The sequence below is a fragment of the Aulonocara stuartgranti genome (genome assembly GCF_965226115.1).
Source record: "Aulonocara stuartgranti genome assembly, chromosome: 11".
NCBI classification, from domain to species: domain Eukaryota; kingdom Metazoa; phylum Chordata; class Actinopteri; order Cichliformes; family Cichlidae; genus Aulonocara; species Aulonocara stuartgranti.
The window spans coordinates 5,598,671-5,623,528 of record NC_138947.1 but is presented as its reverse complement, the minus strand read 5'-3'; the positions used below and the strand labels follow the sequence as shown (position 1 = coordinate 5,623,528).

At 42.9% G+C, this 24,858-nt stretch overlaps 1 protein-coding gene across 1 annotated transcript in view; it reads right to left on the bottom strand.

The window, feature by feature from the left end:
* The window catches only part of LOC309718067 (ubiquitin-conjugating enzyme E2 E2), a 42,720-nt gene extending 17,948 nt beyond the window's left edge, over positions 1–24,772 (bottom strand). Inside the window, exons 1-3 of the mRNA XM_082553022.1 lie at positions 24,643–24,772; positions 21,733–21,916; positions 19,317–19,367 (exon numbers count right to left, since the gene is read on the bottom strand). Coding sequence (XP_082409148.1) covers positions 19,317–19,367; positions 21,733–21,908 — 227 coding nt within the window. The 5' untranslated portion in view covers positions 21,909–21,916; positions 24,643–24,772. The remainder of the gene's footprint in view (positions 1–19,316; positions 19,368–21,732; positions 21,917–24,642) is intronic.
* Between the last annotated feature and the right edge of the window lie 86 nt (positions 24,773–24,858).

Here is a 24,858-nt window from a genome sequence, read left to right as displayed (position 1 = left end):
TACACTGTACAACAGGCCTGCCTCGTCATTTTTACCTTTCACTCTCAGTTCCTAAAAACTATCCAAGCTGCGCCACATAATCACAGCCAGCCGTAACATTTCCATATATATTAAATGACCTTTCTTTCCCATGGTACGGCTCGGCCTGCGCAACCAGAGAGTCCTTCACACATTTAATCACCCACACTACCACACCTCATAGACGGAGCAATCTACAGATAGGTGCCAATGGCAAAAGATAACCTTTATCTTAAAGCATGAGAGCAGGACTAATCTTTGCAACATCGCTGACCTATCTCATGGTTATTGTCACCTAGAGCCAACAGGGATCAGGTTAAGTTGATGAAAGACTGTTGGTCATGAGACATGCTTCTGAATTTCTAAGCAGATGTAAAATTATCTGCTCTGATCATGTTTACAGGAAAAAGCTTCTCTTAGACTCTTAAAGAGGGAATTGATAAACATCAGATACCACTTGAGGATGCTCTGGAACAAACTGAAATGTCAGACCAGAATAAACTTAAGTTTTTCTACATCAAAGAAAACACTGCAAGCAACCACTATTAAAGAATGCACGAGTGAAAAGCGCAGCTGCAGGGAAACAGCAAGAACATCCGCCATGTGTGCCAAAAGGACTGCGTGGTGGTGATGGAGTCTTTCTGAAACAGACTTTAAGACAAACAATACACAAATTCCCTCTTCACCATCACTGAAACACATCCAACAAATACAGCGCTAAGGCTTCAAAGACGGCTTCTTTACTGGTCTCACCATGTTAAAGCCAGACTGTCCAGTGCATAGGCTGCAGTCAACAGAACATAATCAAATAAATCTGCATGTGAACAGCCATCAGATTAAAGGGGAACTATTATGCTTTAATTTGATCCTGTCATATATACTGTTCATGCTAAACATCCATCATCTGCCACTTATCTGGGTTGTGGGGGTAGCAGTTTAAGCTGAGACTCCTCCTGCAGCTCTTCTGGAGAACAACGAGGCGTTCCCAAGCCGCTGAGACACAGGGCCAGATTTACAAATGGTATGCGCCGGTGCAAACGCCTCTTCTGTTAAAAACCCACCATTGGTATTCTTGTGGCACAAAATTTAACAACAACAACAGAAAGCTTATTTTCTGCCTGCTGTGGTGATGACAGTTGCCACTAGGAGTCTATATTATGTGGAACGAGAAGGGTAGATGTTATCTAAGCAAGTGCATAACTGCTGCAGGTGAGTGGCTCAAAGCTTTAACTATTCTTTTTACCGAGTCCTCACCTGCATGTTTAGGGCCAAGCCCCACACGAATACTGGTATTTTGATAAAACAGAGTGCAGCTGAAGTAAACTGAGCGTCAGAAGGAGGAGAATCCCAACACAAGATGCATCCAAGAAGGCGTCTGGCAATGGAAAGCCATCTTACTTTGTAGTGTCCACGTTTGTTTCTATACACTAACACTACTCTTAATGTAAACATTATTTACTACAAATTTTAAAGGACAGTGGTGACGGGAGCTGTTTAAATTTACACACAAAAACACACACAGAACAAAACTTCAAAGCTCACTACAAAATAAACCATGTGACAATCTGGGATGATTTTTGACTGAATTATGCAAAACTACAACAATAAAAATATGGAGCTGGAAATAGATATAATAATAGAACCCCTTTAACCAACTATGTGAAAAGTTGAGCAATCTGTGAAATTTCTGGGCCTCAGTGCTGGTCTTCAGCTTTTTTCCTCATGAAAGGATGTTTCAACATATTTCGAGAATTTTTTCCCAGCATTTGCAGCTGATTTTTATATTAAAAACACATGGATGAATTTAGCTCCCCAGTCACTAATATCTTCAACAACTCTGGAAATGTTTTTCTGAAAATATGACTGTTTATATACAGAACATATAGACGTACAGCTGTGAGCTGCAGGAATTTTATTAAAGGTTTCTATGGATTTTATTTTCCTCTAACCACTGTATAAACTGGTCTCTACAGGAAGCCGATGACTTCAAGCTAACCACAGCTGGCACTCTCACCGAAACGAGAAACTACACCGCCACCTTTAAAGCGTAAAAAGGGTGAGGGAGTGTGACACTGAAAAGATGCTGTTGGATCCAATATTGCTTGCACATAATCTAAAAGGTCACCGACAGAAACATGCAAACATAATCAAACGTGATGCTGTGTGTGAGCAAAACAAAGAGCAAAAACAGAGTTCCAGAAGCAGACTGTCACACACAGAGCTGTTTACAGCGGCAGGTAAATAGCTGTCTGAGCCACAAACTGCACCAAGGGGCTGATAAATAAAACAGGGAGGTAAACTCGTAATTGAATGTGAATCAGTATGTTTTGGAGCTTGTGAATACCGCTAAGCACAAATAAAGCTATTATCTGTATTATTCGCCATTCCAGTTCATTCCCCACAGGCACTTTCCCCCCCCCCTAACAGCACCGCCATTCAGTTAAGATCTTCTTTTCTATCAGCGGCTGTGGCGGTTATCAGAAGAGGAACTATAATGAAGCAATCTTCTTTCCCCCCAACCGTGAAAGAGCCCCAAGACCAATTACTGTGCAGCTCGACAGCCGGGGTGACACCTCCTTCCTCTGTTCTCTCGTCTTTATTGTCTCAAATGACATGGTTTGTTTTTTTTTTTAAATCGAGCCTTTTTTTGTTAGTCTGTACAATGAATACTGCAATTACTGACCGGAAGGTTTATACAGCAACAAGGGAAATGGTTGAGTAGGTGGATGCATGCGTTTCCAAGTCGAAGGGAATAATACAGTTTGATTCCCACAGGGAGACGACTGTGTGTGCGCTCGGTTCAATCAATACACACTGTTGTGAGTGTTGAACTGAGCAAGTATACTTTATGAGAGAGGCCTTTTACTTAAAAAGTCTGTCATGTTCATGCAGCTGTATTTCAATTACTGTGAAGAAAAAGGCTATTTAGAATATATCACAAACAGCACTCGCATAGAAATCAAACCTTTAACTTATTGTTTTATTTCGTGTTTTCAAGAGCAAATTTTTTTTTTTTTAATTATTTTTTCCTAAAAGTACAGCTCTGATTGCTAGCAGAGAAACCTCACCCACTGGAAATAAAACCCTCCATTTGTGAGCGGCAGCCAATCATAAGCAAGGCTGCTTAAGGGAAATGAGCCAGATCTGGACTAGAAAGCCCGTTTGCTCTACACATGTGCAGCTAGAGCTTCTTCCTGTCTTTTCCTTTACAGTAAAAGCCTTGGGGATATATACTTTGGAAGTAATAGAATAAACACTTAGTGATGATAGGAATTGGTAAAAAACAAAACAAAACAACAAAAAAACAAAAAAGGCAATTTACAGCAGATTGCAGGACTTGCATAGAATCTTATCTTTGGTTTTACTAGTCATAAAAACAGATTTATTTTGTTCTTAATAAATGTGCATTTTTCTTCCCATGTTCACAAAGCTGTAAATAAACAGAGGATCTGATCTCTTCACAATGCTTCTGAGGTACGACACAGAATTCAGTGTGGTAAGCATTTTCCCTCTCCATGTTCCTGCTGCTTGCTGCCAGCATCTGGTGCAGTGCAAATGTTTGCCTCAAGCTAAAAAATGTATAAAGCAGAGCATATATCATTAGCATAACGCACACATGCTTTGCATAAACGACAGCATAGAGCCATACGAGTCATAAAAATACCACTTAGTCGACAAAGAACATGCTGTGTACCTAAAGTGAAGGGTGACTGATCTATTAAGGAGAAACTTCGGTTCCCTAAAATGAGGCCCGACAAACCAAATGTGCACAATTTGGCAAAAATAAATAAAATTCAAAGAACATGCCGAGATCTAAATCATAACTGGTGTGTACAGAAGCTTTTTATAATTGCTTTATGAGCATGGAACTCTATCATGGGGTAATTATAAACGTTTGCTCTGCTTGAATAAAATAAGCTAGAATTTGTGCTGACATGCAAACTGGTTGCCTGGGCAGGGACTTGCAGGAACACTGCTTCAGGAAAGAAAACTGCCTAAAAAACAGATTTGCCTCCGAGACAAAACTGCACCCTCTTGCAATTTATGAACTAAATTAGTCAAGTGTGCAATGTTAATACTCTTCATTTTACAGCCATCCACTAAAGTCTGTTCAGCTGTAATTGGAGCCGTCTCTTCAGCCTCTCTGCACCCTCCACAAAGCTACTCTGGGCAGCCATTTAGTCTCCTGGCTGAGGGAGTGGACTTATTACCAAAAAGGTCAGTGATCAGAACAAGCTGAGCTGCCACATCTGCTACACAGCCCGATATTTCTCTGGTCTATTCCCCGGACACCGTGTTAGCCCCAAGGTTTGCAGGTAGAGAAACGTATCAAGATTTTTTATTTATTTATTTATTTTTTAAGCTGCACGTTTTTATTCCCTGGTTATTATTCATTTCTTTTCATCACTTACAACAGAACGTTAAGAGTGTTAACATTTCATCCCAGAGACCACAAATATGTCATTAAGACACTTTAAAGCTTCTTGGCAGGAGCTGTGATTTGTGACTTCAGGGGGAAATCTATTACTTTTTAAGATCCCAGTCAGAAGGGTAATGGGATCTAAGAGCAACTGTTTACTTGTGAGTTACAGTATTTGTTCGCTTGCCAAAAGATTCCTTCTGTTTGCTTACTTGCCAGCCTCAGATTACCATTCAGTCATTCTCAATGACCTAAACTGCTTGTGTGAAAGCGGCGCTGTAATGGCAACAATCCACCACAAAATGTCCACACTCCATGCTTCATGCTTGACTTCCCCGCAAACCCATTAATAACACTGCGGACAAATGTTTGCCAGAAAACTACCTCACAAATGAGGACATTGAGAATTCAATGACACACATGAATCAAGGCGGACCATGTTCACTGTCAAACAAGTGCCGTAGTGGAAAACATTAAGGATGAATTAAACTGTGGCTTGTGTCAGAGGGAGAGCATATGTTAGCTGCAATCTATAGGAAACAACTTATTACCTTCGCACATTAAACTTTTTGTGAGGAGAAAAAAAAACAGGACAGATTTGTTTGGCTGGAAAAACTATTCGTTTCAGGAGCTTTTATGTAGGGACACGAAAACGGATGCACACTTAAGATATCTTTCATTTTTCTGATAGTCTTTGAGAGCACTTGGTTCATTTGTGCATATGAGCAACAGATTATACAGTCTGGACCACATGATGTTCAGTTTGTGTCAACATGATGTACATGTAGGTGCATACACACTCCCTTAAATTGAATGTTATGGCGCCGGTGAGGTCGGCTGCCGTCACGACTGCTCCGACCACTTTTTCTTTGTCTTTGTTTTTTAAGTTAGTTTTCAGCGTTTCTAAATCGGCAAAATCATCACCATTGGGTACATTAGGTATGACAGTGACACTCTTGTTTCTATTGGTATACAATGTACTCACAATTCGAAGTTTTTAACTCCGGATCCGAGCTGGCCGAGTGAGATCTCGAGGGAGAACAAAGGGAAGCGGCGGCGGCCTAGAGGGAAGCGAGCCGGCGTCAGGAACAGGCTGAGAGCTCGTGCACACCGCACACCTCTGCCTAGCATCCTGCTCGCCAACGTCCAGTCACTGGAGAACAAGCTTGACGACCTCAGGGCCAGGATAAAGTTCCAGAGAGACATTCGGGACTGCAATCTCCTCTGCTTCACCGAGACATGGCTGAACCCAGCGGTGCCGGACCACGCCATCCAGCCGGCCGAGTTCTTCTCGGTTCACCGCATGGACAGGACACGGGACTCGGGGAAGTCAAGGGGAGGCGGCGTGTGTTTAATGGTGAACAACAACTGGTGCAACAGTGCGAACGTTGTTCCTCTCACACGCTCCTGCACACCAAATCTGGAACTACTGTCCATCATGTGTCGTCCTTTTTATCTACCTCGGGAATTTACATCGGTCATTGTAAGTGCCGTTTATATTCCACCACAAGCGGACACGGTCACCGCCTTATGCGAGCTGCATGAGGCACTCACACAGCACCAGACACAACACCGGGACGCTGCGCTTATTGTGACGGGGGACTTTAATAGCGCCAACCTCAAACGCGCAGCGCCGAACTTTTATCAACACATCACCTGCCCCACCAGAGGTGAAAGGACACTGGACCACTGCTACACTACGGTCAAGGACGGTTACAAGGCACAACCCCGCCCCCCGTTTGGCAAATCTGATCACGCCGCCATCTTCCTCATGCCAAAATACAAACAAAGGCTGAAACAGGAAGTTCCGGTTCAGAGGAAGGTCGCGCGCTGGACGGATCAATCGGTGGCCGCGTTACAGGACGCACTCGATGACGCAGACTGGGGCATGTTCAGAAACAGCTCCGACGATGACGTCAACGTGTTTACGGAAGCGGTTGTGGGATTCATCGGGAAACTAGCGGATGATACCGTGGAGACAAAGACTATCACAACGTTTCCCAACCAGAAGCCGTGGGTGGATAAAACCATCCGCGACGCTCTGAGATCCCGCACCGCTGCCTACAACACGGGACTCATGACGGGGGACATGGACCCGTACAAAGCCGCGTCATATAACGTGCGGAGGGCGGTGAAAGAGGCGAAGCAGCGCTACGGGAGGAAACTAGAGTCACAACTCCAACAGAGTGACTCTAGGAGCCTGTGGCGGGGACTAAGGACAATAACGGAGTATAAAGCACCAACAACCGGTATGACGAACGCGGCCGTGACTCTGGCAGACGAGCTGAACACTTTCTATGCTCGCTTCGAGGCTGCAGCTAAGGTCTCCAACAATGCTAGTGTTAGCGGCGCTAACGGCTGCAGACAGGAAGATACTGCCAGCACCGGAAACGTGCTCGTCATCTCCGAGCATGAAGTAAGGAGAGCCTTCAAGAGAGTGAACACCAGGAAAGCAGCAGGACCAGATGGCATCCCAGGTCGTATCCTAAGAGACTGCGCATACCAGCTAGCTCCTGTGTTCACTGAGATATTCAACATCTCTTTATCTCAGTCGGTGATCCCCACATGCTTCAAAGAGTCCATCATTGTTCCTGTCCCGAAGAAACCCCACCCTGCTTCTCTCAATGACTATCGCCCTGTAGCCCTCACCTCAGTAGTGATGAAGTGCTTTGAACGCCTGGTCAGAGACTTCATCATTTCTTCACTACCAGACACACTGGACCCACTACAGTTCGCTTACCGTCCAAATCGTTCCACAGACGATGCCATCTCTCATCTCCTCCACACATCACTCACTCACTTGGACACTAGAAGGGGGAATTATGTTAAAATGCTCTTCATAGACTACAGCTCTGCATTTAACACCATAATTCCCTCCACACTCACCACCAAGCTGGAGCATCTGGGACTCAGCTCATCTATGTGTCAGTGGATCTCCAACTTCCTAACTGGCAGACCACAGGCAGTAAGGATGGGCGGACATGTCTCAGCCTCCACCACTCTCAGCACTGGAGCCCCCCAGGGGTGTGTTCTGAGCCCCCTGCTGTACTCTTTGTACACATATGACTGTGTGGCCACTACCAGCTCCACCACCATCATCAAGTTTGCTGACGACACCGTCGTGGTGGGCCTGATCTCTGATAACAACGAGACGGCCTACCTGAAGGAGATTAGGAATCTGGAGAACTGGTGCCAGAGGAACAACCTCCTTCTAAACGTCAGTAAGACAAAGGAGCTGATAGTGGACTTCAGCACTAAGCAGGAGAGGAACTACCAGACCCCCGTCATCAACGAGTGCCCAGTGGAGAGAGTGGACAGCTTCAAATACCTCGGAGTTCACATCACGCAGGACCTGTCATGGTCCTGTCACATCAACACCGTGGTGAAAAAGGCCCGACAGCGTCTCTACCACCTCAGACGCTTGAGAGACTTCCAACTGCCCTCCAAGGTGCTCAGGAACTTTTACTCGTGCACCATAGAGAGCATCCTGACGGGAAACATCTTAACCTGGTTCGGGAACAGCACCATGCAGGACAGACGAGCTCTACAGAGGGTTGTGCGGTCAGCTGAGCGCACCATCCGCTCCGAGCTCCCTGACCTGCACTCAATCTACAGCAGGCGGTGCTGGACCAAGGCCAGGAAGATCGTGAAGGACCTCAGCCATCCCAACAACAGACTGTTCTCTCTGCTGAGGTCAGGAAAGCGATTCCGCTCCCTGAAGACCAACACAGAGAGACTGAGGAGGAGCTTCTTCCCGCAGGCGATACGGTCTCTCAATCACACCACCACACAGTACTGACCCACACATACAGTTCTTACACACACACTGGACTTTCTGGACTTTGTTTTTGCACAACACTGGTCACTATATTCTTCATTTCCAGTTAATACTTGTACAGCTGCTGTTATTGTGTATATATTTATTTATATTTAGATTTCTTCATACATTCTTATATAGTTCTATATTGTGTATTGTGTATTTTGTTGTACAGTTATTTTATTTTCAACTTTAATTTATATATTTTATCTTATTCTTCCCAGTTAAATTTACCCTTCATTCTAATTTGTGTTGTACAGTTATTTCATTTTTAACCTTAATTTATATTTTATTCCTTCCTAGTTAAATTTACCCTTTTTAATTTTTCATATTTATTTCCTATCTTATTCATAGCCTTTCCTTTTTTGTTTTCTTTAGGTCACGAGCAGTTGTCCAAGCATTTCACTACATATCGTACTGTGTATGACTGTGTACGTGACAAATAAAATTTGAATTTGAATTTGAATTTGAAATAAATAATCAAACCGCACAGATTATGAGGCAAGTGGTTCTCATCCCTGCAGGTTAAGGTTCTCATCCTGTAGACAGCCTACAACTGAACTGCCATGCAGGCATCACCAGCTGTACTCCAAGACCACTGACCCGGAGTCTGCCCGAGCTGGTACGAGATGAAAAACGCTTGTGCTCGATGGTTAACGGTCAATGAACTTTTCCACTAGGAAACTGATAACAGAAGATTATTCTCTCAGACAGAAAACAATAAAAAGATGAAACATCTACCAAGACTGCCACTAACCAGTGTTTTGGAGGTGTAATTACAGAGCTGACATATGAAAGGAGATTGCTCCAACATTTCAGAAAGCGATTTATTTAGACATTCAGTTAAGTGAAAGAAAAGTTTGTTTTTTAACTGCCAATGTTTTATTAAAAACATAAATTGTGACTACTGTCAGTGACTGTTATTGGAAAAGAAACCGAATAAAAAACAAAGCAGAAGTGGAGAATCTACAGCTGTGTTCGCACAGAAAACACGATGACCAGAGGACATAAAGTCGATAACATTTGGTGACATATAAAAATAAACTTTTTCAGTTTGCTGTGCATTAAATAGCCTTTTATTCAAGACTGCTGGTTAGACAGAAAGGAAAAACACCCGAAGACAGAACTGTGGAAAACTGTGCTCTATATTTTTCTAAACAACAAATTCCATCAATCGCGATACTTTTAACTGACACTTGAGCTCGAGATGTCTCCCATTTCACAGACAAGCCTATTTTCAGTGTACCTATTTTCACGTGCATCACACCAGTATAAATGGCAGATGAAGGTGAGAAATTCAGCACGTGCATCAGTTTCCACAGTGAAGTGAACATCAAAGAAAACCCGCAAAAAGGATGATGTATTTTTTTTTGACCGGAGGATGCAAATATCTACATAAAAAAAACAAAACACTCTGCATGCAAAATTAGCACAGAAATACAACAAATCCATCACAGAGTGAATGACCGACCCCAGTGACAGATGGTGTGTGTGTGTATATATGTCTTTTTTCCTCGGTCATTCAGCCTGTCTCTGTATTTGGGCGGCTGACACAGTGAAGAAACACTTCATAAAGGTAAGCAGTGGAAACACCTTGAAGCACAGAAAAGGTGCTTGTTTATCTGCTGCACATCATAGCACTAAAATCACACCAATAATAATTCACTGATGCTTCCAGACACAATACGTTTATCAGTTCAAACACCCGGGAGGTATTCCTGGAGCCCACCCCGGTCTCTTTTCCTCTGGTCCCTCCGCCCCTTAATGAATATTGATAAGCCCTCCCTGCTGTGCTTAATGTTAACGCATGAAAAATTATGCTGGCTGTGTCACTCACACATAATCCCCCGAGGGGCACGGCACAAAACCAATGCACAGCCACCTCAGACACCAAGACGAGAAGAGAATTAGAGGTCAGAACCTACAAGAACAGCAGCCTCATTTCTGTGAGAGTCTTGATGATGATGGAGGTGCGTACTCGTGTTAAGGCTGTGAGCCAGCAAGCATGTGATGCAGTGCGAAAGGGACATTTTTCTAACAGCTTGCCCGATATCGTCAAGCAGTGACAGCTTAGTTCTGGAATCATGTCAACACAAAAGGAAATGCATAGACCAAAGAAGACCATTTGCTCCAAAGGTCAGCCATGTAATACATCTGTAATTCAAACCCAAACAAAAGGAAGAAAGACGTGAGGCAGCTAGCTGACGCTCCAAGCAAGCAGCAAACAAGGCCTGCAAGACGGGATTTTTTTTTTTTACTAACCTAGTGATAACCTTTTCGTTAATCTAGTCTTGAATGTGTCAGAAAACAGTGTAAAACCTGCATAACAAGAAAGTAGCTGAAGTTTTAACATTTAAGAATAGCAGATGTTTTGTTATAATTATCAGTTATACTTGTTGGTATAATTGGAAACAAAGCTGCAGCAAGAATATTAATCCGAATATAAAAGGAGTAATTTAACATTCCATGACATTCCACCTTTCACAGAAGGAAAATTATCAGGATTTATTCATTTTTAACATTTTGTTTATAACAAAAAAAAAAAAAAAAAAGTGAAGAAACATGAGGGACATACCGTATTTCCCGGACTACAGAGCGCACCTGAATATTAGCCGCACAAGCTAAAATCAGGGGAAAATCCTGTTTTGTACATACATTAGCCGCACCTGACTAAAAGCCGCAGGTGTTTCAATGTTGACTTATCATATGTAAAAGAATATGCACAAAGGGAATTGTCAGGAAAGAGACGGCTGTTTGGAGACACACCCCTTTTATTAATATTTTGAAAAACAAGTTATGGGTACATATTTGCATAACTTTTTAGGTATATGTACAAGTACCGGTAATTACAAGTACAAAACATGTACTGTGCTTCATAAATGAGTAACAAATGTAGTACATAACAGTAACCTACAGCACACCAGAAAAATAGATTCAGACTACCTTTTAGGCTGAGGTGCAGTGACACGGCTTTAACAAGAAGAAAAGTCAGTCATTCACCACCATCTTTCTCTTCTTCCTGCGCACTAAAACCACCAAAGTCCTCTTCTCCAGGAAACGAACAGGTTCAGGATGGCTTCGTCATCCACTCTCCGCTTCTCTCCTTTGTTGTCACTTTCAAAACCAACCAAAGAAATCCTCGTTGTCAGTGTCGGAGTCGAACACCCTCAGAAGGGCCGTGGCGGTGTCCTCCTCTCCATCATGCAGCAGTCCAGCCCTTCAAAATCCGTTGGTGATCGTGGATGTTTTCACACTTTTCCACGCTGTCAGAATCCACCGGTGGAGTTGAGCATAACTTGCTTTTCGCAAGTTTATCGCCGCTCATCATCCACGCCTCCAGCTGAACGCGTAGCGCTACTTTGAAGTTTGTTTTTCGCGCTACTTCGTACGGCACTACGTTGCCTGGCGGATGGACATGTGATCAAAATACCACTCTTGAACCCCGATCCTTCAGCCAGGCAACGTAGTGCCGTACAACAGCGGAACAAACAAAACAAATCCGCTCATGGACGATCCATAGAAAAGCCGCACCTGACTAAAAGCCGCAGGGTTCAAAGCTTGTGCAAAAAGTAGCGGCTTATAGCCCGACAATTACGGTACATAAACTTTTCTTAAGTAAGCAAGCAGGAAAAGCCAGGAAAACTTTGCTTTAGTGTCTTTGTTTGCTTAACATAACAAACTGTGTAAACCATATATTTTTATTATCTTTATAGACAGTCCTACCTCCTATGTTGCACAGCTGGCTCTACAGAAAGATTCTGTTGAGACTGAAGGACGACATTAATTTTAATCGTTCATTTGAGTGTATTTTAAAGTCTTCCTCTAATAGTAAAGACATCTGATGTAGTGAATCAACAACAGCTGCTGAGGTAGCGAGCATATAACTGATGTGTTTGCCGGTGTAGAGAACACACACAGACACACACACAGACCCCTTGAATCAGGGTGTGCATTGCCAGGTTGCGCTGAGAGATTATTTGTAATTATGTGTAGTGCGGTGACTTTCATAGATAAACACGTGCACCTATTTTTGTAAGTTAAGTTACTCATAAAAATACTCCTAATAAGGCTTTATGGCCAAACAAATTTTGAGAGTTTACCATGAGAAAGAGCAAAGTGCAGGGAGATGATCTGAAAATATAGGAGGGACCTGGTCATAGCAGGTATGGTTCTTTATGCCCAGGCCTACGTTGGGGTCGGTTGTGTGAGACTAGTCTACTCCATCAGCATTTTAAATACATAATGAAACTGTAAATCACAATAGGGGTGGCAAGGAGCTCTAGGAATAGGTTAGCAATCTCTAGCTGTTGGACTGGCAGTGGCTCTCAGTCTCTAACCTAGCCCGCCGTCTGGTTAACAAATGGTTTCCTAGATTTTGCTTTTATGACGTCTTTTATGATGTACTGCATAAACACAGACATGCTGTTAAACTGATACTTAAGCAGCAAGAACATTTTAAGAAATCTGGTTAAAAGAATAATTACTAAACAGTACTAATGTGTACTAACTGTGGGTGTTTTTACACTGTTTAAGTGCTCTTAGTTTATAATCGGCAAAATCGGCACAGAAGCTGTTCTGTTTTAAACTACTTTTTAATTAAGCTTCCCTCAACCTTATCTACTTCAGTTAGTGGTTTCCTACATTTCCCTGAATGCGTCCTGACAGAAAAGAGAGCTGAACTTGTTACTCAAAGTGCACCGTAGGTTGTGGCTGCCCTGCTTTTAATCTATTCGATTTGCTTCAGGAGGAGAAATTGGTATGTCTAGCTCTTCAGCAACGGATTATTCAGCCGTGATTGCTGAACAATAGCAGCTGTTTCTGAGTGTGGATGAGCTAACACAAAAAGCTGGCTTTTAATATTAACGTTTCAAGCAGCTGAGCATTATTTGGCTATCACTCCTCCGAGGGTGTAATGGAAGTTTTTGTTTGACTGACTGTGAGATGAAATGGCACAGTGTCCAGACCAGCAGGTTTTGGACCCCGGTTGGATTTTTCTTTGAAATGTTGCTGTGCTGAGTAGTAACAACTCATGATTTGATAGAAATGAAGAAGGGATCGGTCAGGGAATAAGCTGAGAAGCAGAACAGAGTGTTTTTGGCCAGAGTAGTTTAAAGAAACAGAGCAGAAGAGGAAGATGGGGGATGATGATGAAAAGGGATTTAGCAGATAAAGCTGATAAAAATGATTCCACTTTGTTCCTGCAGCCTTGGACGGGCATTATGTTTTAACGTCTTTAGCTGTAGCTCAAACTTGTAATATTCAGGCAGAGATGGAAAACAATTCACGCTTTTTAGTTCTTAGTCACACAGTCCATTGAAAATGACAGGTATTCATTGGTTTTCACTTCTTAAGATTGTGGGGATTCCTATATTTTCTGTGTTTTGTGCCAAAAGCCATTTTCGCACATGAATTTCGGACAGTTTATGGAGAATTAAGTCAGGATATTTTCCACATTTGCCATTTTTTCACAAAGCAGGAAATAGCCTGCCTCAGATGAGTTTGCACTGCTGAAAATACTCTGTGGTTTGGATGAGGTAATTACCTGGACTGAGCGTGCAGGAGGCAGGACACGTGACACCCACTCTAGGGCTGCCACAAACGATTATTTTGATAGTCGACTAGTCACCGATTATTTATGCGATTAGTCGACTAATCAGATCATCATCCACTGGACGTAAAACTACAGCTTATTGCACCAGCAGCATCTGCTCTTATATAACTATCATTAGCTTACAGCTTTAAGCTTTTAAGGTGCTAACTAAAAATAAAGACAAGATGATAGTTTATTCAATTTTAATGAAATTTGCAGATTGTTTCGGTAAAGTTTAATAAACTCCTTGCTATCTAAAATATAACAGGACACCGGAGTATATTCTCCAGCATCTCACACTTCTGATAATCAGCTGTCTGCTTGACGTTTATTCAGCTGTGTAAAAACTATAACTTTCATCTCAGCCAAACCGATTTACTCAGGAACAGAAAAAAAAAAAAAAAAAAAAAAGCCAAACAACAACATTTTTAATTTATCTAAGTGACTCATATATATTTAACCTGAGTCGCGAAAGACGGCGGTGGGTTTGAAAACAATTTGCCAGGAGTCCGGTGTTCTCACGGCGCTAGTGACCTAGCCCCCGGCTAGCTAACGAGCTAGTGGGTAACAGACGTCTCCGAAAACGTCGGAGCGCTTTTGAAAATGTGGTGTCCTGATAAACTGAGCCGATATTTGAGGTTTACACAGCTACATCCTCGCCTGAAAATATGTTAAACGTTTATTTTGTGACCCAGAAAGAATAATAAGAGTAATATTAAAACTAACTAGCTGCCGCCATTGTTGGAAACTAAGCTGGGCCGCGCTATGAATTCTGGGACACAGCTGCTTCTTCTTCTTCGGGGTTTAACGGCAGCTGGCATCCTTGTACATGCTGTGCTGCCATCTTCTGTTTCAGTCCGTTATTACACTCTTAAATCCTGCTATTATTCCTGCGTCTTTTGCGATCTTACAAAGCTTCAAACGACACGTCGACTATTAAATCAGTCGTCGACGATTTTGATAGTCGACGTAATCGTGACTAGTCGACAAATCGTGGCAGCCCTAACCCACTCACTAGTAAAGCTGCTGATCATAAGCAAAATAATGATCACCTTCTCATTAGCTTAAAAGACATGCAGTTATTTCATGTTAAAAACACATGTTTCTACTGTATGTTTCCTTGAACGTTAAAATATAATTCAATTGAAGAAAAAAGAAAAAAAAGGAGGCAGGCGTGGAGGACACAGGTTTGTCCTAAAAGGGAGTTGACTAGTGGGTGTTTTTCACAGAAAATCCCCTATTGCAAGGGCAAATGCTGATCCCTGCCAGCCTGTCTCCACTGTGGGAGCAGATGAGGGCGAACAGAGCCTAAGGCAGCAATGGGCTTGAGTGCCTTGGGGGAAAAGAGTGACAACAAGCTGAAGCCAAGCTAAGTATCGTGTACTACCAAAAGTGGACTGGGTAAGAGACGCCGAAAGATCCAGAAACAAAGACAGCTGCAGGCAGACGACAGTCCTTCCAAGGGTTCAACTGCAAAAACTTTACTACTTGGATCTTGTTGACAAATGCTTCACTTGGCTATAATTTCCATGTTCATGAGTATGCTAGTGTGTGCTTGGGCTCACATGATGTAAATTTTGTCAGATGGCAAGTGCAGTGATTTCTGCAGATGTCTGCACACCTGCCCATTTTTTATGACTCGTCGTAGTGTAGTCCCGTGGAGTCTACACTACGACGACGATTGACCAACTCCACATGCGTCCTTACAGCCTTAGAAGGAGCGCAACACAAATGACTACTCGTCCGTGGTGGGTGCAGCTGTCCACGCTCGCGCCGCAGTATAATCCCCGCCTCGAGCCTAATGCAGAGCCTACGATGTAACCATCACAACGCCTGTGTTGTTCTGGATTTTCTGTGCCAAAACACTAGCTGGGGGTGGAATATCTTTCCTTGAGTTTATAAATTCTCTTAGCGGATTTAAAAAAGAAAAAAAATGGCAGCTGCAGAAGAAGTGTGCTGGAGGACACTACGGTACCGAACAGGCCAATCACAAATCACAGTCGGACGGATGTTATTTGGCTACGATGGAGGATTTCTGAAGGGTTTAAAGCTGAAGTATAAATCCCACATTACTCACCTTGGCTTCAGCTTAGCCAAACAGCAAATGAATCTGGGCTTTCAGGGAGCTGCAAAAACACACCGATGTAAGGGAGAGGTGTGCGCTTGATTCATGACACACCTTTTCACTCAATTAAAGTGAAATCAAGTCGGTAATCACTTTATACCAATTATTTTGCTTGCATAATCGTTGGAAGCCAGAATCACAATTGAGATTAAAATCTGATTAAGCACTAAATGCACCAGAATATTAGTGGTACCTTTTGCACATCACACGAAATGTGTGCTACAGGGGGATTTAGGAAATGATGAGACCTTTTCTTGCCGTTTTAAAGAATCAAATAATGGGGAAAATAATCTGTATTGTTACTGGAGAGTAAAGGGCTTATGAAAAATAAAATGCCTTCAGTGGGTCAGCAGCCTTTGTAAACCTGATTAACTGTCTGAAGATGTGCAACACTTTCAGATGATGGCAGCATACATTTGAATCTCTGTGGCTTTGAAAATCTGGTATTAGTGATAAGCCTTTCATGCTTCGCTTTAAGCCCATCTAATCAAAACTTCATCCTAGTAAGATCAATGCAATATTTGCACATGTTGATGGAAAGAGAGGGACCCCCTCCCCCCCCAAAAAAAAAAACAAAAAAACAATTCGTCGCAAAAGCTGCTTTATACGCTTCAATAGGTGTAAAAGCACAAGCTGCCTGTACAATATACTTGAAGTGTATGACAGTGAGAATAATTGCCATGTCAAATCCTCTTGGGCTTTCAACATGTTCCTGTTCGTTTGATGCATGACAACTGCCAAGGTGACAAGCAGACTGTCACAAAGCCGAGGGTGAGATAAAGCTTGGAGACACATTTAAATACCGGCTTGCGATTTCCAAGTGGTGACATTGCACTGAAGGTATGACAGTTTTGTTCACACTGCATAGGAATTGATTTTTTGGTTTTAAAACAACTTAAGCATTAATATTGCAGCCTCTCTACAGCCAGAGAAAGACAGGAAACATTAGTAAGAGAGATTTATCAAGACAGGCAGCTCATTTAAACAACACATTTTGAGGGTTATCACAGGAACGTGGAATGAAGAAAATGTGTGGGTGTTTTATTATATTTATCTAGTGGGAACCTCCTGCCATAGATGCTTCACTAAATTAGATCTTCAACACCTCCCAAGATGTGAAAGGTAAATTTGGACTCTTAGCACACATCTTCACTGATGAGCCATTTTTACACATGAACTCGATAATTTCAGGAGAATCAGGTGGGAATATTTTTCACAGTTTTCTGCACACACAGCACCAGAAACATGGAAAGCAAAAAAAAACTCTTCATCCATCTGTTGATTTTCTACTCCAACTAAACATGGTATTCCAAATTCCATGGTATTCGCCCTCCCTAGCACTGCTTTCCAATTCCTCATGGGGGAATCCTGAAGTGGTTCCAGTGCAGGCAAAAGATATAATGTGTCCAGTGAGTTCTAGGTTTACCCCGAAGTGTCCTCTCACTTAGACATGCCTGGAAAACCCTTTAAGGGAGGCCATCCTGATCAGATGCCCAGACCACCTCAAATACACTACAGCATAGGCCCTACTCAATGAGGTACTATTAATTAATCTTAAGTCCTAAAAAGTTCAAAGCTGCTGTGCATGTTTAAAAAAAAAGGAAGGCTAAATATGCAAAGACGGGCTCTCCATTTTGCAGGCAGCAAAGCTGCGGGATCCCTTCCACTGCCCTGAAGGTGAAAAGACTGTCGGTGAAACAAAGGAGACTGCAGATTTTTAGCTGTACGATAGAAAAAGAGAAATTCTCTCTGACCGTTGACACAAATGGAGGAATAATCTGGATGGTTCCTGAGTTGATGGCCACCAACGCTGCATTTACTGAAAGTACAAAAGTGAATCTCTTTGACACAAGTCTCTATCTGCCTCATGAAAGGGGGGGCAACAGTCTGTGCCTCCATTTGTCGCGGGGGGAATGAATTGAATAACCTCTCAGGCTAACCTGGCCAGGAGGAGCGATGAGTGTGTGGCATACAAATGATGACGACATAAACGCAGCGGCTGGGTGCTCAGTCGTGCGAGAATATAAACTGTGCTGTGATCGTCTGCTTTTCTGATGCACCTGACCCCCCCGTCATTGTTAACACAGGGCTAATCTAGTTCACTACATCAGACGTGAAAAAAAACAACAAAAAACACATTATTAGGTTTTTGGTGTCATCTTAAATACAGAAAGGCAACACACACACACACACACACAAAGGATTATCTTGAAGAAGCTTAATTGTTTCCCAGGCAACTAGTTCCCCCACTAAGACGATGACTGTGAAATTTCCGCTAGCGATTATTTTACTTTCAAATGACTTAGCTGTGTCCTCAAGCTAAATCCTTCATGTGAGCCAACCTAGTTTTAAGACGGAGGGGGGTGGGGGTGAAATAGATTAGAGACCTTGAGGAAAAAAACAACATCTCTTTTAGCCCCCGGTACAATAACAAAACCGAGCCGTGAGCTGAAATGAAAAGGTTAGCTCAATGTTTATCGTTAATGATGGTGGGCTTCTGATGAGACCCAGCAGGGGTGATTAATTCATGCAATAAACAAGGCCGTCTAGGGTGTAGTAATTTCAAATTGCCAGATGAGTCACACAAAGCGGTTTTCCTTAATCATTTTAAGCAGGTGCCTGAACGGATATAGCCAATCACAGTGGTCAGAAAACATCAGCATCTCCCACAAGTGTCAACAAACACTGGCGTCCATTTTCTTTCTTAATTTGCAGTCGAGTGCTGATTCAGAGAGTAATTATTGTGCAGTAATAAACACAGGCACAATCAATGACAGTGTCACTTTGTATGGTTTGGGTTAATAAAAGCTGGCTTCCTCCCAAAGGTATGCCTTTTGTCATGTCCGCAGAGACCGATGCACATGTGGCCTGCCGCTCGCTCGCGACCGTATCTCTTCCTCAAAGGGCTCAGAGCCGCGACAGTGGCACATAATAACCATTGTCTGTGGTAAATCCCCAGCGCAGCGAGCTGGGGGGGGGGGACCCACACGAGAATCGAAACAGGTTTTAAAGTCACACCGCACACTTGTTTTCCACCATTTCAGAGGACCAGAATACTGTCATCTAAAGAAAAAAAAAAAGGCAGCATGCATTATGCAGCAGCAGCAACAACAACAACTCCACAGTGGCCTTAAGTCACTCGAATACACCAAACAAAAAATACAAACAAACAGCAGCAGTATGCGGTGAGTTACAAAAACACAACTGCATTACATCTCCTTTTTTTTTTCCCAGAGAAAAGCCATGAAAACAGCACATTGCTGCTGCTGCCCATATCAGCTTTACCATCTACACTCAGGGTTATGAGTCATTACAGCAATGCTCCGAATGTGTAACATCTCCTTACCTGCAGTTGGGAGGTGGGTCTAGTGTTATTTCCGCAAGCTCTTTTTGAATCCTGCAAAAGAAAGATTTGCAAATTAAAATTCATCTGAAAGAGTGGAGATTTCCTTGGTGCATTTATTCAGTGATACAAAAGCTTTCAAAGAGGTGTGGTTGCCTTTAACCCAAATCTCTAACGGAAAAAGAGATGCAGACGACCTCCAAAGAGGTTCTGGCCTTTCCCCTAAAAGAAAGTTTTTCTTGTAATTAGGATTCCGTTTACTCAACTAGAAAACACCTTTTTTTCCCCTATTAAATGGCTTATAAATGAGATTCTAAAAACTCAATATGATACTACAGTACTGATGTCGAGTCTGCTTAAATCATAATCAAGTGTCCACGCCTGTGGTCGACTACGCAATTAGACATTGCTGCCCTCGATAGTCTGCACCTAAAATACTAACTGTTTATATTAATTGTCTTTATTTTATTAAATGCCAACACCAGGGAACAGTTTTCTGTGATTTTACAATCGTGCCCACCACTAATCGGGGCTGCGGTGCTCCTCACCCTCCCTGTCAGGGGAAGATGTGAACTTCCCCTCAAGTTAGGTGGAAAGTTCTGCAATAGGTTCATATAGACAATGACTGGCTGTATGTCAGCCCTGATATTTAACCTGCTGACATGTAATATGTGTAATAACAGTGTGGCTTTGCAATACAGTTCTCCACACTGATGATGATATAATTATTGATGCTTTAATATGATCATTTTCATGAGAGTCATACTAAACTGAACATGCTTCACTATAGTTTCATTCAGAAGCTCCACAAACAACCAACATTGACATGACAAGCTCATGCTTGTGTGTGTGTGGGAAGCGGTTACACTGATTTATCAGCATCATGGGAGAAAACAGAAGGATATTTCTGACAGTTTGATTGATTTTTGAGTTACAGAGTAATAAGATTGTACTTGGAGAGACGCTTGCTTTGTCAGTGGAAAGCTGCTGTGTGTTGTTTGGCATGATGAAGAGTGGAGGACAGGCAGGTGCAACATTTTAAACATCTAAAAACAGGCTGAAGGAGTTAGTAGAACTGTGAAGAAGGTAAGGAAGCAAAGAGCCAAAATATGTCATGATGTAATTCCACCTTTTCACTTTCACCTAATATCCACCCACTTTTCTTTTCAGCCATAATTGTATGTCAGCATGTAAAAGTCTCTTCATGCTGGAAGTTAGAAATAGTCTAACTTCCAGCATCCACCCACTTGGGCCACACGTGCATTATGGAGGGTGGACAGTGCTACAATAGTAGGTGCACATTAACCTCCTCTCCTTCCGCTCCTGCAGTGATACTACTGGTTATTGCCAAGTGCAGCCTTATTCGGCACATCCGCGCGAGGAAAGAAGTAATTACTAATTTGTGCCACACATTTTAGTGATATTAAAAATATGATTTGGTTTCTTAAGAATACAATTAACTGTTTCAAATAGCTCATAATAAAAATACAATACGTCTATGGAGAGCATGTAATTTTGTCCATTAGCTTGTGCTCAGCTTTGATTGCCAAATGTTTTCTTACTTTTAGACTAGTCCGTTGGTGTGATTTCTTTCCACCCTCCTGTTTAAAACAAGTCAATTATTGGCCAGCAGCTTCCACATCAGCCACACCACCAAGAAAAAAAGAAACTGAGAAGTGAACAGAAGTTGCGGTTTTGGACAATTGTTGATAGTTGCCTTAAATATATGCAAATCAGTCATGCTTGCTTGGGTAAAAGTAAAACTACTTACAGTTTATAACAGTGCAGATTTCAAGTGTTAGATCGCAAATATAACCAGATTAAGTACTCCTATTATCTGTTTATTAAGCACGAGGATAAATTAGACAGCTTTGATCATTTGCTACAGATAACCAGAAAATTGGGATTCAGGCACTGCTGCACAAAAACAACGCTGAAGTCCGCCCATGTTTTGGCTTTTTCTGCTTACAAACCCCCCCCAGAGATGTTCATAATGTCAGTCTCTGTTATAAAAAGACTCAGTGGCCTAAGCCAAGTGGTTGCATAATTCTCTCATCGGCTGTCTTTTTTGGGAATAAGTGCGAAGACTGGTTGGAGGTAAGTGTTGGTGGTGGTGTAGGCTGTGGAGCACGAGGCGCATCCAGTCGAACAAACAGGCTGGAACGAGAATCTCTCTTTATAAATGACAGCAGTGACACCTCAGCGCAGAGCTGGGTGAGTTTCTTCCTTTCTGTGGGTTAAGCGGCACACTGAATCGCGTGGATGTTTGAAATGACAATGCCTGTGGGACTGCAGTCTTTTTATATTACTTCACACCCCTGGGGCACAAGAAGGGGGAGAGGCCTTCAGTTTAACAAACAACTCCTGTGTAAACGCTCGGCTCTCAAAGCCAGATTCAAGCCCTCTCTTCTTTTCTTACCTCTTGGCACTAGTTGAAAGTTTAGCAGCGGTTTTACTCGAGATCTTAGTCTCCTTCTTTTTGGGCTGTGCTTGCTCTCGCTCCTGTTCAGCAGGTACCGATTCCCGTTGCTCAATATCCGAGCTTCCCCCGCTTGTGCTGGGGCTGTCGTCTGGTCTCTGCACTTCGCTGGACATCGTGGGCCCTAAAGCAATAAATGAACATGCAAATATTAATAGGTTGCAAGTTTCCACAATGTCTGATAGTTGGGTAGACTTGGGGACAGCAAAATGTACTTAATCTATATCAAAAGCTGGGTGTGGGCGAGGGTTAAAATTGTGCAGAGTGAAAGCTGATGAAAAGACATTTGTCAAAGCTTACAGTGCAGCAGATTACACATGTATAAGGCCCCTGTTAAGAATATAATGAGACATTCACCCAATCATCTGCTAGGGGTTACAGACAGAGCAGTCATTAGGTAGACTCCACTGGCCTAGATTTCTAAAACAAACTAGAGGTCCTGTCACTGCTCTGTGTCATACTCTCTCCTCTTCTTTACTGGATAATGTGGTAGTAGTTTGAGACACAGAAAGCTCTTTGTGGATGAAAAATATAAATATCAATACACTACCCTGGTTCTGTTGCTCATTTGTTTACGAACGACAAAGACAACGCAGGAACAGGGGTGTGTCCAGAGTGGGGGCCGTGGGGTGGCTTCAGCCCCGACTGAAAATTATTTACATATTCTTTTGCAGATTTTAAACAAATAAATCTACTTTTCCTATGCTATGTTACGTTTTGTAAGTTATCTAAAACCTTACCACCAGGGGGCATCATTTTACCTCTGGGCAACTTAAAATGTTTTGTTCTTTTTACTTTTGGCAATTCTTTGTACCTCTAGTCTCCATTTCCTCAAGAAACTTGCCTGTGCTTTTGCCAGGAAATCTTTATAATTAAGAATTTCCTACAATGCTTCATCTAGTGGCAATAGCTGGTATTTCATGAAAGTGCTGCCCAGTGCTTGCCGAACTTCAGATGATTCAGCTGATAACTTGAGCTCACCTTGGGAGGTTTTAAACCATTTAAAAAAACCCAAACTGATAATAATAATGACCTTTTAGATTAAATTCATGTTAAAAGTTACACGCAGTAAAGCTAGTGATGTAAGTTTTGCATTACTTGCATGAATACATTTGCGTTAAAAACCCATGAGTGTTCACCCCAAGGAGTCAAAAGGATAAGGAGTAAGGCCGATAGCGCGAGTCAAATTACAGTAACATGAAGTCCTGCAGAGGCCCTATGCTTCTTTTCTTTTCTTCATCTAAAAAGCATCAAAGAAAGTGTCCGAGCTAGTTGCCTTCAAATGATCTCAGTAAACTTTCCCTCCATTTCTGATCATCAGTGATGTCAGGAGAATACCAGCTGATGGGTTTTCACAGTGCACAGTGAAGCTAATTTTCTATTCTATATCCACCTCTATTCAAGCCCTTACTTTTTCATGTAATTATGTTGCATTAAAAGTTATGAAATTGGCGGGCATGCACCAGGGGGTGCCCAAAAAAGAAAGGGGAAAAAAAAAAAAGAACATAACTGGCAGCAACATGGCAAATGAAAACCATATCCAGTGATTTAGACGGGGTGGTGCGAAGTGGACATTCTAAGGTAGAGGTGACTGACCAGAGATGGGAATGTCCAATAGCAACAAACCATCAGTGACAAAGCAACGGACAACGAGCAAATACTGCAATTTGGCAAAATGCTTTGTAGCAAGGTAATCCTCTAATGCATTTACCACATTCAAATGTCAATCTCAAGCCTCACAGTTGCATCTGTCCTCTTGAAGTTACTGAATGCAGCTGATTGTCAGCAGTGTCTGGTTGCTGTTAGTTGCTACCCTTTGACTGTGTTGCCACTTTACAAAAAAATTTAAAATAAATCCCAATCTGTGGTTAAGCACCATTTTTCATGTCACACCATGAGCCTGAAATTGGTACCCAACATGTTTTTCTCAACGTTTTTCTGATTCAGATTTTTTCTGCCCCCCCCCCCCAATATGCTACCTGTTTTTTGTTTTGTTTTTCTAAATCCTGGAAACGCCCCTGGGCTTGAATAAATACCATGAACTTATTTTTTAAAAGCAAAACTGATAGATTTAAGCTCTCTGATAGGCACGAAATGAATAAAAGCGATCAACTGAAGCGGGGGATAGGTCGTCTTTCTATGAGGGGGGGGGGGGGGCGTTTCACAGTGACGGTAAGGACACCAACGGCTGAAACGTACCCGGTTTCGAGATGCCAGGGTCCGTATATCCCCTCAAAAATAACAACGGACACAAGTTAAGAGGTGTGTGTGGCATAAGACATCACTTCATTGCTTTGTCAGAGCAAGGAGGTCAACATTTGTGGGGGTGAAGCACACAAAAGGGGCCGGCTAAAACAAAAGCGACCATAAACATAATTGGGAGCTAGCTAACGTTAAAAGGCCGGGGGGAGGAGGAGAAGGGTGCGTTATATTACCGCTGAGGGGGGTATTTAAAGGGAAAAAAAGAAGCAGAAGCAGGCCTCGGTGTTTTAAACTCAATGAAAATGCGCATAGGAGAAGGCGTTAATGCCGGACTCGTCCGACGGCGAGGCTGATGGAGGACGGTGAGCGGCGGCAGTGCCAGCGGAGCGGTGTGCGGTGGCGGTGCGGGGGGTAAACGTGTGGCTCCTCGCCGTTTCTGGAGTGTCCACATTGTGCGGTGAAGAGCAGTGACCCTGCCTCGGCACAAAGGGAGGCTCGTCCCACACATCCACCACCACCACCACCACCACCTCCCCCTTCTTTTCCTCCTCCTCCTCCCTTCTTCTTCACTGGAAAACGACACTTTTTACGGGACATTTAGTTACTTTTCGCGGATCTACGGCGGCTGAACGCGTGTGTCGACCTTACCTGACAGCTGGCCGTCGATGCTGCAATTCCGCGTCGTAATCCCAAGGTACCGAAAAAAGTATATCCTCTCACGGCCGCCTGCTCGCTCCCGTGTCCTTGCTATTTAACTGGAGGTAGCAGCAGCAGAAAAGCGATTACAGAAAACTGAGGAAGCCCCGGACCGCCTCCGCGCGCGCTCCCGGTCTGCGCACACCGCTCGTGCACGTGCGCCGCATT